At 39.7% G+C, this 13,520-nt stretch overlaps 1 protein-coding gene across 1 annotated transcript in view; it reads left to right on the top strand.

Moving 5' to 3' along the window:
• The window catches only part of MST1R (macrophage stimulating 1 receptor), a 57,203-nt gene extending 45,046 nt beyond the window's left edge, over positions 1-12,157 (top strand). Inside the window, exons 16-21 of the mRNA XM_034440937.3 lie at positions 3,172-3,252; positions 6,061-6,242; positions 8,230-8,339; positions 10,019-10,184; positions 10,709-10,845; positions 11,571-12,157. Coding sequence (XP_034296828.2) covers positions 3,172-3,252; positions 6,061-6,242; positions 8,230-8,339; positions 10,019-10,184; positions 10,709-10,845; positions 11,571-11,805 — 911 coding nt within the window. The 3' untranslated portion in view covers positions 11,806-12,157. The remainder of the gene's footprint in view (positions 1-3,171; positions 3,253-6,060; positions 6,243-8,229; positions 8,340-10,018; positions 10,185-10,708; positions 10,846-11,570) is intronic.
• The last annotated feature ends 1,363 nt before the right edge of the window (positions 12,158-13,520 follow it).

Genomic DNA, 13,520 nt, shown 5'->3' with positions numbered 1-13,520 from the left:
TGCTTAGGCAGGATATCCTACACCACTTCAGTCAAATTGTTATCCAATCTCTTCTTAAAAACTTTCAGTGCTGGAGCATTTACAACTTCTGGAGGCAAGTTTTTTCCACTGATGAATTGTTCTCACTGTCAGGAAATTTCTCCTTAGTTCTAAGTTGCTTCTCTCCTTGATTAGTTTCCACCTATTGCTTCTTGTCCTGCCCTCAGGTGCTTTGGAGAATACTTTGACTTCCTTTTCTTTGTGGCAGCCTCTGAGATATATGGGATAATAAGGAATGACAGCAACAAAGATTGCTCAGGGCCTGGAGGTGAAGATAAAGGATTGTCTGTGAAATTGAGATTTCACTCCAAATGACACAATTTATGGCAAAAACCTAATTGCATAAATTATTTACATTGTTGGAAACACTTTAGATTCAAATTTAATAAATATTCAGGTTCAGGACAACTGGTTTCCCTGAGTGGTCCATTAAATCAAAGGTTTGCTCTGAACTAGCTTATACCGTGCTAGTTCATTGGAGAATCTGTCTTGATGTCAAATAAAAATGGAAAGCACAGTGAAAATGTGAGAGGAACTGAAAGAAAATGTGTTTGTTGTTGCCATACTCTTATGCTTTGTCCAAAAGTGTACTTCACTGCAATCTAAATCAATTTGAAAGACTGCATAATATATCTCACTGCTCTTGAGCACAAATATCTATTTCTCTGCTCAATCTGACAAGATTGAGTATCAAGAACAGGAAATGTTTGTCGGACACAACTTTTTTTCGTTGTTTTTAGTTATTTGCTTATTTTTAAACTGACCACATTTGTTTACTATTTTTGATTTTAGAAGCACTTTCCGAAGTCTAGAGATCTGGATTTACTTACAAACTAGGCCCCAGTTCTTTCATTTCTCTTTATTTTACATGAATTCCAGCCAATTCCATTAATTCCACTGCATCCATATGTCAGGAAATGCCTAGTTCTTCCATCTTTTAAAGTTCCTCATTTCTTCACTCTTTAGATCATTATAGGCCTGTGTATGGTAGTTACAAAAGATTATTTTGGACTGTTTAGTAGTTCATACCAAATATTGTTTAGAATATTGTATCTCTTTTATTAAATGAGCACATTATTTTAAACCATCTCCCCGGAATCAATTTCATGTGACAAAATAAAATAGGGATTGACATTTCTTCACTGTCTGGTATTTTCTAATAAGAACTCCAATTTGGCTTATTTTTTTATTGTACTGTATTGTACTGAAATACAATGGCTATTTCCTGCATTCTTGCAGCACCACAATACCTTTTCAGTAACTGCAGTATAGTGTATGTGTCTAAATATGCACATATTTGTTTTATTGTGTGATGTTTCTACTGTGTGATTTCTTATAATAAGGTTAGTAGGGTTAAATCCTTCTGTAATTTTTGGGGTTTATATTGGTATTGATTGTAGAATACAGGTTAATGGGGGGGGGGAAGAGAAATGGCGAAGACTTGGCGGTTTGCATCCAAAAGTCATATTAGAATTCAATGAGAGCATGCATATTTATTTGATTTCCAAAAGGATATTAACTATATAGCCTGTCTTTACCATATAGATCAAAACTTTAAAAACAGAAATTGAATAGGTTCCATCATTTAGAAAAAAATATAAAATATCTAACAGTAATTATTACAAATCATCAGTTGGCATCAATTTTAAAAATAATTATGACTTCTTCATCTCAAGATTAAAATGGAATTTAAGTAAGGGCAATAACTTTCATTGAACATAAATGACTAAAATGACTATACTTCCTAAAATCCTATTTTTATTTCAAGCCTTTCTATTCCCTTCCTACTACTTTGTTTTATGTTTCACAAAGTCTTCATTCATTTCTAGCTGATACCTTCTTGGTCCTCCAGATCTTGCCTTGACTTATATCTATTCCATGTAATTTCCATTTTTCTAACAATGGTTTTGACAGTTGTAATTAGAAATGTTTAGGAGGTTTTTTAGAGCTTTCATTTTATCTTCATTCATAGATGTTCTAAGAACTGATAGAAGAGTCCATGGTTGTTGAAAGTAGACAGAATAACAATCACAATCTGAAAGATTAGAATGGGCAAATATTTGTTCATGTCTTTATCTGGCTAATTATTAACCTAAAAGAATCAATCACCTTTTTAACCTTATTAACAGGTTTACAGTAGAGAAATACAAGAAAAAATAACATTAAATGAACTGGAAGTGTGCCCAAATTTCTGTGCTTAACGTATTCTCTTTTCTTATTTTGAACCTGTAAATACAGTAGCTAGGCAAAAATAATAAGTATGAAATTAAAATATACACAAAGATGTTGTGTTTAACTTTGTACAGGTAGTCCTCCACTTAAACAGTTCATTTAGTGACTGTTTAAAGGTACAACAGCATTGCAAAAAGTGCCTTAGGACCATTTTTCACACTTACAATACTTACAACCTTTGTAGCATCCCCATGATCATGTGATCAAAATTCAGATTCTTGGAACTGATTCATATTTATGACGGTTGCAATGTCCTGGGGTCATGTGATCAGCTTTTGCCATCTTCTGACAAGCAAAGTCAATGGGGATTCACTTAACAACTGTGGTAAGAAAGGTTGTAAAATGGAGCAAAACTCACTTAACAAATGTCTCACTTAACAACATAAATTTTGGGCTCAATTGTGGTCATAAGTCAAGGACTACCTGTACAAGGTAGATATTTTATTAATTTCTTTCACTTAGGAAATCACTGAAACATACACTTTGATGAAGGTGCTTAAACTTTTGCGTGCAATTGCACTTGACTATACAAGCAGGCAAAAGTATGATGATGTGTAGGCATACTAAATTGGAAAAAATTAAAAGCAAATTAGATACCTTAAAACTGAGGCAAATTTATGTTATTAAGTCAAATAATATGATTGGGCATTGATATAGTTGGATATAAATTGTGTTGGCACTGGGTTGCCTTTAGTTAGGGCAGTATGTCTCTGACAGTAATTGTTTTTATTTTATTTCAAATTCGGTATATTGTTAACCCTTAAAACAATTATATTCTCTTTAGAGTATTGTTGTTTGAAGTTAAGATGGCTCCAGCACAGAGAGAAGTTGCATAGCATCTGGGTTTGTTAATGTCGATATTGGTGCCTATGTGTAAAACTTGTTCTTTTTTCCATCCAGGGCATTTTGGGAGCGTTTACCATGGAACTTACATAGATTCATCCCAGAGAGAAATTCGGTGTGCTGTTAAATCCCTAAACCGTAAGTAATTCCTCTTCCTTTTATGAAACTAATTAATAAACCTGGTACTAGTAACTAATGAACTAGTTTATTAACGTAGAAAAGAAATCAAGGGAATCATAGGCTCATGATAAAGTATAAGACACCATCATATCTTGTTTCAAAAAAATAGTGTTCCTTAATCTATAAGGAGCCAGTTTGGTTTAGTGGTTTAAAGCATAAGGCTAGAAACCAGGGCACCATGAATTCTTGTTCCCCCTTAGGCCTTTGCCAAGAATCAACACTATATATATATATATATATACATATATGTTTTCTGAGGTTTTCGCGGGTGTTTGTATGTAGGTCTTTGGTTATTCGGGTTTTCTCTTCAGGCTGGTATTCTCGGCTTTGTGCTTCTAGGAGCAATGTGTGTGATCGTAGCTGTTTCTTCCTTTTAACTGCCAGCCTGAAGATGACGAATGAGACTTCATCGAAACGTTGCCAAGACACCTCCAATTTTACGTGGGAGAAAACCCGAATAACCAAAGACCTACATATACATATATATATATATATACACACACATACATACATACTTATCTACAAACATATATATATACACACACACATACATACATACTTATCTACAAAAGTATCTTCCCTCTTGGCATAAACAACTTCTACAGACATCAGTGCTGTCCTGTTTGTTTGTTTGTTTGTTTGCTTACTTGCTTATGTTATACTATGAAAAGTTTTTACCACTCTTCTGAGCAAAGAGACGTCATGCATCTAGAGCTAGACTAAAGCAGATTCTGTATTAAAGGCAAAGACTGGCATTTTTACTACCAGATAAATTCTGAGATAACTTTTAAGGAGGCAAAGTGGGACTGGGGAGCACTGAGTTTCTGTGCATTCTTCTTAAGTTTGTTCTGTAACATAGCATGAGAAGACTGTCGTAGAGCCTTTTCCATTTTGTCTTGTCACTAATGCAAACAGCTCTCAGCATTAAGAATATTGTCTTCACCTCTTCCCAGAGGTGGGCTTCACATAAGTTAACAACCGGTTCGCCTAGTGCAGAACCAAAATTGTGAGTGCATGCGCCCATGCGCCCTTCGCTTGCACCCATGCGCGCTTCGCTTGCGCACACATCTTCCACCCTTGCGCGTGGCTTCAAACACACAGCGATTTCATGCGCACAGCTTCCAGCACACCTTCTTTGGCAGCCACAGTGAGTAGAGCAGGCAAGGAGCAGGAATCAGCTGGGCTGCATGGGCAGGGCGAGCGAGCCAGAGAGTGAGATATATAGGATGGGATAGCATCGGGGCCGGTGGGCAGGCCCAGCTGGTGGTCGGAACTACCGGCCTGAACCGGTCTGAACCAGCAGCAGCCCACCTCTACCTCTTCCTCAGTTCATATCTGAGGTAGCGTTAAGTCCTGTTTAAATATACCAGTGTTAAATCAGTGTTCTTCCCTCCAGCCAGCAACAATCAATGGCAGTTCCAGGGCCTGTCACACTTGTAGCTGCTGGTAGCAGTGTAAGTCAGCTGACCAAAAAGCAGGCAGGATAAGCCAAGTGTTTATTGACATTTTGAGCTGCTGAGTGCCCACTTCTTCCCAACAGTTTGCTTTCTTCCTCCATTTGTTTTCTTCCAGAGGGGGAAATATGGCACAGCTGCCAGCAGACTTCTGAAGAAACAGCTAACCGAAAAGCATAGCATACCTGCTCTCTTGTCTGCTCTGGTGGCTTTTTTTGTCGAAGTCAGTCTAATAGGTTTAACTATTAACTAACACCAGCTAACTCATCCCCACTTCCAGGAAGGGGTACATTTAAAATAACAAGGTTTGCTTGCTTTTTGTCTGCTCAGTAGGTTTTGGGGAGATGCTGGTTTTGACAGAAGCTTAACCCCACGAGTCCAGTTATCCATCAAGGCACCAATCAAGCCCAGCAGTCTTGTGATGTCTTGTCAGTGGAGGGAGGATAACAAAGCCAGAGGGTGTAATCAATGTTGCTTAACATGTCATGCATGCCCAAATCCAAGAATCTGCTGTTTGATTGCAAGCCAGAGAGAGTTTATAGAGAAATTGACAATAGGAGAAACACATTTTGTTCTGGCACATCGGCAGGTAAATAACACATTAACCAGGACATGGCAAGTGGCTCTTAATTTTTAAAACTACTTAATCAGTCATTTTAATGGCATTTTCTGCAGCAGAGTTTTGTTGCCAGTTTGCAATGCCCCACCAATCAATGTTTTTGAATACAGCAATAGGAGTGGGGAATGGGGAAGTACCAATTCACTCAACTTTAAAATAATAACAGCAAGATTAAACAAACAAACAAACAAATACTTTAGCTCACAGCTTTGTATTTGTAAGACAACACCATTAACGTATCTCTGAAGAAGCTCTTAAGGAGAGAAAGAATTAATTCTAAACTGAGGGTTGGCCTAGGGAAGTAAGAATACTCTGTTTCTAATCATCTGAATTAAGCCTTAAATCAACACAAGGCAATCTGTGGAGCCATTCGTCCTTTGTTAGTCCTTTCAAACATAAAAAGTAGAGATGCCTACAAGCCAACCCAGTCCAGTATTATAACATATGCTTGTTTTTTACTCTGGCAATATCTTCCATCCATATTCCCATTGGCAGACTTCCTCTACCAATGGGGAAGTTCGAAAAGGCTTTCAATATGCTGTTTTTCCCTAAGATTGCTTGCTCCAGTTTATATGCTTGCAAGATCACTTCTCAGAAACTTTTGTTCACAGTTTCACAATTCCTTAAGTCTTGGAGGGGAGGGGGAGTTGCTACTGAGAATATTGATCCAATCTCTTCATTTTTTCCTCTTAGGAATTACTGACTTGGAGGAAGTGGAAGAATTCCTGAAGGAAGGGATTCTGATGAAGAGTTTCCATCATCTCCATGTCCTTTCTCTCATTGGGATCACCTTGCCTAAGGAGGGTCTCCCCCTGGTGGTTCTACCTTACATGAAGCATGGAGATCTTCGACATTTTATCCGTTCAGAGCAGAGGGTACGTGGTGCCAGATCTTGGGGTCCTTGTGTGTGTGTGTCAGAGTTTGTTGCAGCACACACAATCAGACAATTCAGCAGGATTCAAAAGTTCTTTATATGCATAATAACACATAAGGCATGTATACAATACCCTTGTAGGTTTTTTCACATTGTCGAGAAGAGAATAGCAAGTACAAACACAGCACAAAATGGAAGCTCAAGATGGAGAAGGCAAAATGGAGGAGGGAGAAGCTAGTGCCCTCAAGCTTATATACAGAACAGTTAAGCCACACCCAGGCTCCAAACTGTCTCTTATGGCCCCATACAACAAATACTATGTTTCAGTTTCCAAACTGTCCCCATTGGCTGACCTGTTGCCATGTCTATTCCAGTCTATGAACATTCATACTCTGACAGAGTGGCGCTCAATGTCAGTCACTTTCCTGTTTCTGAATTGCCCCTTGGTATGGAGTTACTTATCTCTTCTTTGCAACATGAAATTGTTTTTAAGGAAGAGCTTACCCAGAGATGATGCATTCAGCCCTTTTTTATCTCTTTCAGTTGTGGTGTGTTTTTGTTTTGTTTGTGACATCCTCATCCATGTGCTGGTACACAGTTGACAGAGCCTTCTGGTAAATCAGTGCAGGCTTTGCACACCCTTCCTGTTAAACCTCACTATATTGGTGCAGAGAGTGGGGCTGGCTGTTGGATGCAGCAGATAGAAGTCCTTAAGTCTATCCTATAGCTTTGTAGCCTTTGTAAGGTAAGACTTTTAGGTTAGGTTCCAGAAAGACACATACAAGAAACTAATCATCTTATTAGTGGTACTTTCTGTTGATGAAACGAGATGGGAGCTCTGGGTTTTCAGAAGAGAGATTGTTTTGCTTTGGGTCTTTCTGCTGACTCTGAGAAAGGTAGAACAGAAGGAACATGAGCTGATATCTGATGCAGCTTCCTCCATCTAATCGGCACAGAGCAAGTGGCTGAAAGATGCTGGCATCTTACAGTCTCTCTTTTTCCCCTAGAGAAACAAACAGAGGTAGCATTCTTGCTGTTGGCAGGCTTCTCTTCTGCCTCCAATCTATTGCCACTGTGGCCGGTGGCAAAATTTATCTTATAAACATTTTCTCACCACATTATTTTAAGGAACTGTCCATATAAGCTTCACCTCATATTTTTATTGCAGTTGGGCCTTGAAAAAGGAATAATTTCCAACTCATCTTTTCTGCGCCTCATTTCATTCCTGTTGTAAACATACTGTGAAATATTAGACAGTTGTCAGTTTCCACTTGTGATGTACTGCTGATCAGCTCAAAAATGCCTCCCTCTTGCTTGATAAAAATGGATATTTTCCCTTGCAGGTGGTTTTTGAGCTTAAACATATCAGTCACACTTTGCAGAGCTGATAACAACAATATTTATCCTCCCAAGATTTTCCTTGAAGCTAGTATATTCAAATCCAGGATCACATGAAAACATTATTCATGGAAAAGGGACAATAGGTTAAGCATGGGACATGTTCTTTTGAATATGTGCAAGACAGTGAATGCTTCTGATCACTAGGGGGCCATGCAGGCACACTGTGAAAGAGAAGGTTGTAAGCTATGAAAGAAAATTTCAGAAGACTCTTCAATCTCAAGTCTAGGTGTTTGATTATGCACATCCTATTCCTATCTTGCCAAGCAGTGAGCAAGTGTCTGCTTAGCCACGTGTGCACAGAGCAGAGAAGATTCCCCTGGCCCCAATTCCGCTGTTTATATTTATAGGCGTGGGTTCTTTGTCATCTATTATATGTGAATGGGATACACTCAGTTTCTCAGCCAAATTTCTTAGAAAATTTGTCCAATATCTGAAGCAGCCTTGAAATTAACTTCAGCTGTGTTATCTTGTGGGAACCACAAGCGAGCAGCCCTGCTCTCTCGAGGTGCATAAACTTCAAAGCCAGATGGAAAACTCCAGTTTCCTCGGTGTCAGACAGTTTTGTTTGTTTGTTTGTTTTCCATTAGAACCCCACTGTGAAGGATTTAATAGGTTTTGGGCTACAAGTGGCTCAGGGGATGGAGTATCTGGCCCAGAAGAAGTTTGTGCACAGAGATCTTGCGGCCAGAAACTGCATGTAAGTACAAACATGGGTGTATCTACACATAATAATAAAACATGGGGAATCAGGCAAGGACAAGCCAGAGAGGTTGCTAAGGTTTGTTTGTGCTGTGGGCAGGTGCCTGTGTGAAAATATACCTCCTCATATGAGGTATAAAAAGGTAAAGGTTCTCGTCGCACATATGTGCTAGTCGTTCCCGACTCTAGGGGGCAGTGCTCATAGCTGAAGAGCCAGCGCTGTCTGAAGATGTTTCCGTGGTCATGTGGCCGGCATGACTAAACACCAAAGGTGCACAGAACACTGTTACCTTCCCACCAAAATGGTCCCTATTTTTCTACTTGCATTTTTTACATGCTTTCGAACTGCTAGGTTGGCAGAAGCTGGGACAAGTAATGGGAGCTCACCCCATTACGCGGCACTAGGGATTCGAACCGCTGAACTGCCGACCTTTTGATCGACACGCTCAGTCTATCAGAAATACTTTTCAAACTAGTTTGTTTCGATTCCTCCTTTGGGTCAATTGATTTTTCCCTCAGAACTTTATACCATTTATACAAGATGCTCAATCTTCTGACTTATTTTTCTGGTAAATAGAAAGTAAATTCTCTGAAGAGAGTTTGAAGAAAATGGGAATGTTTAGTTAGGGGGGGTGGGGGAAGAGGACACTATGCTAGTACTTTTCCAGTATCTGAGGAGGCATACTCAGAAAAAGGTCGAGACCAATTTTCTTATACCCTTATGGAGCAATGTACCCAATAATGGATTGAGGTGACAAGAAGGCAGATTAGGAAAAACTTCCTGTAGTTTGAGAGTGGAATCAATGACCCACTAGCACTAGCCAGGCAACTGGACTTGAAGGATTAAATGGGTCCTTCAAAATCTACAATTTTATGATTTAAACAAGACACTAATCCATAAGATAACCAAATGGGTTTGATCCACACAGTTTGTTAAGCTACAAAGCACAAGCTAAAGTTAAAATGAACCAAGTTTAGCTTGATGCATACCTGTTAGTGTTTTTTTTAAGTTTTTTATTGATTTTACAACAACACAACACAACATACATAACATAAACACGTGTTTCTTTTTACATATCAGTTTTGTTCCTCTTACTTTCTACTTTATACATTCCCCATTTTTCCCATCCTTTATTATCATTATCTTTATTGTCCCTTTATATCTAATTTTATTCATTTACAATATTTTACGCATTTGTCACATTCTCCACTCCATCATTTGTTCACATTTACTTTCCCTAATCTCGAACCAATTGTACCACTTATTCCATACTTGATAATATCCTGTATCTTCCTTTTCTTTTATTTCTTTGGTTAATTTGTCCATCTCCGCACAGTCCAGAATTTTCTTAATTATTTCTTCCTCTGTTGGTACATTTTCGTTTTTCCAGGACTGTGCGTATTTGCTAGCGTTTTAACAGATGTGATTAAATAAATTGTACAAACAGCCATTGTCTGACTGCATGTAACAGGGTAAAGCCTAAGTTGGGGGTAGGAGATACAATTGCCATGTTCATGTGGCATGCTATGCCTAAGCAATAATCTCTATTAGGGGGACAGCCTGGTTTTCGTCACATGCTAAGCCAGGGTGGTTCTGGAATTCCTTAATGGTGCCAAATAAGATGAGTTCACATGACTGCTGCATTGCTCCTAATCCCATTCTCCTTTTCTATCCAGGCTTGATGAGACTTATACAGTGAAAGTGGCAGACTTTGGGCTGGCCAGAGATATCTTTGACAAGGAATATTACAGCATCCGGCAACACCGCAGGGCAAGGCTACCTGTCAAATGGATGGCCCTTGAGAGCCTGAAAATTCAAAAATTTACCACCAAGTCAGATGTAGTAAGTGCAAGCAAGAGCACCCGATGCCCAGGCTGCTAAAACATTGCCCCCAGTTGTTGTTGTCCTGGCCACATTGTCTGCATTCACAGGAAACAGTGAACCACAAATTAGCCAACTCCATGTTAGTGTTTTGCTGAACCCAGATGTTATAAATAGATTTTGGTTCATAGTGTTGTTCAGCCCACAGAATTGAATTAATTGGATTTGCCTTGATTTGTTAAAGTGTTGTGGCAACACAGCCACAATTTTATGTAAGGGATATGTAAAATAGGCCATTATGAAAGCTCCTGCTAAGACTGTGCAACTTTCCTAGCACTCATTTCTTAGTGTGAGAATCTACCTGGACTCCAATTTATGCTAGTCTCAGAAAGACATGTATATGCAACAGAGTCCTTTCCCCTTTGCAATTTGCAGAGGAGGAATAGTCTGGCTGGAGATGTTACCTGCCCTAGTGACGTCTTGCGTTTTCTCTGCATCCCATTCATAATGACGTCTGTACTTTCCCTGTTCTGCTGTCTTACCAGTGGTCCTTCGGGGTCCTCATGTGGGAACTGATGACACGAGGGGCCTCTCCATATCCTGAAGTGGATCCCTATGATATTACCTGCTACCTGTTGCAAGGAAGAAGGTTGCCCCAGCCTGAGTACTGCCCAGATTCTCTGTGAGTATTCAATTGGACCCTTCTGCTAGCTTAGCCAAGGAGAGAACTGTGAAAGAGATGAAACTGTATGGGAAGTACCGGAAAAGGTCTTCTGATTCCTGAACTTTAATTGATAAACTAATTTGTAAATTTCAATTAAGTACTGCAATTCATTAACTTAAAAAAAAAGAAAGCACAATGGGAAAGTTAATTAGTTTTTCATTCTTAGTTCGCTGAAACTTGTGTTCTTACTGCAGCTTTCCCCAAACTATTAACCCACTGAAGTACCTATGCTGTATCTCTTAAATGCGGTCATATCTTAAGGGGCTAATTTAAGAGAAGCTGCAGTATTCCATGAAATTCTCATGATCACCTGGATCTTAGCCTATCCTTCCCCTTTTGCACTCCTCATTATAACTTGTTGGGTCCATTTTCTACATTTTCCAGTGCTAACAATTCCCATTTGGCTCCTAATCCACCATAGCATCATTATGATATTTGTCGCATATTCACCTGCTGAGTTAGAACAGTGTTACATAAAACCTCTGACTAGAATCCTGTAGGAATGAAAAGTCAAGAGATAAGGCCACAACACTACAGCGCAGAACTGAAGGGAGTCTCTGCCTTTAGTTACTGTGAGAATGTCAGTGACATAGACACTGGTGTACACGACTACAGTATCCTGAGAAACGAAGGCCAAGGTTGATGTTTTCATAGCTTTAATTCACTCTGTTTATTTTGGACAGGTATACCATAATGCTTAACTGCTGGACACCAAATCCTGAGGAGCGTCTAACTTTTTCCAGCCTGATCAAAGAAGTGGAGCATATTCTAGCTTGTCTAAAGGGAGACCATTACATTAACCTCAACGTCACTTACGTCAACCTTGATCACGGCCATCCCTTTCCACCTTTAATCAGCCAGGAAGAAGCATTTGATTCTAGTGGATTGAGTGAGGAAGAGGATGCTTCTGTGTGTTAAGTGATACCTTACACAGGCCAGGATGCACGTTGCTGGGTTAAGCAGGACACTTCATAGGCTTTGACTGTTCAGGCGTTGGAACGTCTGGATAAATTTTGCTCATCCTGTGAGTTCATGAAAGCTGTAATCTGAGGACTTCTGTGAGCCGAATCCTGTGCTCAGAAAAGGTGGAAATAAATCCATCCCTTCTGTAAAAGGTAGGGCAGGTTCCCTACAGCTTTAGGAAAGAGATGCTTTCAGAATACCCGGTGATTTGAGTGTGGGAATATGTTTTTACTGTGAAGTAATTTAATGTGGCAGCCTGTGGCTGCATCTGTATATAGAGAAAAATAAATTTACTGTTATGAATTTCTATCAGGCTGTTTTATGCAATGATCTCTTTACAGCCACTCTCATCTAATACGTTATTAAGAATATTTTAGTCATGATTTGTTAAATAAGTCACAATTGCCTCCTTTACATATAGCACAACCTAATGGGTAGGTTCACACATTGCATTAACTTGAAAACAAGCAAGCTATAGTATGCTGCTTAATAGCTCTACTGTTATGATAAACTCCATTGCTCCAATTTTATAACACTGAAGAATTCCTCCAGGAACATCATGTCAACCTCCTTTCAAAGCCTGGTCTTAGACCTTGTGTTAGGGCATAACACGGTTTCGATGTGGCATGTTGTTCACTGCTGTTCATAAATCTTCTGTTAACTGTCAAAAATGATGGAGGAGCTAAAAAAATATCCCATGGGAAGCAGCCTTGAGGAAGAGCAAGCCTTTTAAGTCTGTGGTAACCTTGAAAAAAACATGTTCAGAGTTGGAAAGTGGTGACAGAAGGATTGTCTGTTAGATGATGGTACTGTCAAAAAGTAAAAAAATTCAGAAGAGGAAAATAACTATGAATTGGAGAGAGGGGAAGGGGGAATAACTACTAGACAAGAAAGGTAGTTAAGGTAGTCGCTGTAGGCAAATGGATGGAGAGGGAAATTTTAAAAGAGGAGAAAACTGGCAGGAACAAGAACTGCCTGATGTCACTGGAGGAGAAGTCTATCTGAAACACTGACAGATTTGTTTCCAGGAAGTGTAGGAAGAGGTGGTGGAGCTGTCGCAGAGAAGGCAACTCTCTCAGAAGCAGTGGCTTCTCCCCATGAAGTAGTAGCATGTTGATGGATGGGAAAAGTATGGCTGATGGGGACTGAAGGTCTGTTCTTGCAGGCTACAGTCTCCGGACATGGAGGTGTACACTGGGTGTTGAGGATGCTGAATGATAAAATGCTGGGGAGGGGGTTGAAGTAATTCAGTTGAGGATGGCAAAGTCAGGGCATACATGTTGTATGGTTTGCAGTCATGCGGGGGGGGGCACAGGGTGGGCAGTTAGAAGAGAAGGTCCATGGCTTCATCTTTGGGCCCAGGTAGACAGATCACTGGGCACTTTGAACTTGGGTTGCTGTTGATAAATCTGTACAGAAGCTGACTCATCCAACCGGAAGAATGTGCAGAGTTGTATTACTGAACATGCGCTGCTAAAATCTGATGCAGCAATGAGCAGAATGTAAGTTGCAAGTTCTTCACCAGTTCAACAAGGAAGGGTGGTGTTGGTACCATGATCATTTGGGACAATTAAACAATGATTATTCTAGGGTTAGTTGGGGCTTAGAGGTAAGACTGGATTCTAGAAACCAAGTGGATGTGGGAGTCCATCTATTCCCCCCTCCCAGGA

The sequence above is a fragment of the Pantherophis guttatus genome, chromosome 2 (genome assembly GCF_059756535.1).
Source record: "Pantherophis guttatus breed Tessera chromosome 2, ASM5975653v1, whole genome shotgun sequence".
Taxonomy (NCBI): Eukaryota; Metazoa; Chordata; class Lepidosauria; order Squamata; family Colubridae; genus Pantherophis; species Pantherophis guttatus.
The sequence above is the reverse complement of the archived record's forward strand: the minus strand, read 5'-3'. Positions and strand labels throughout refer to the sequence as shown.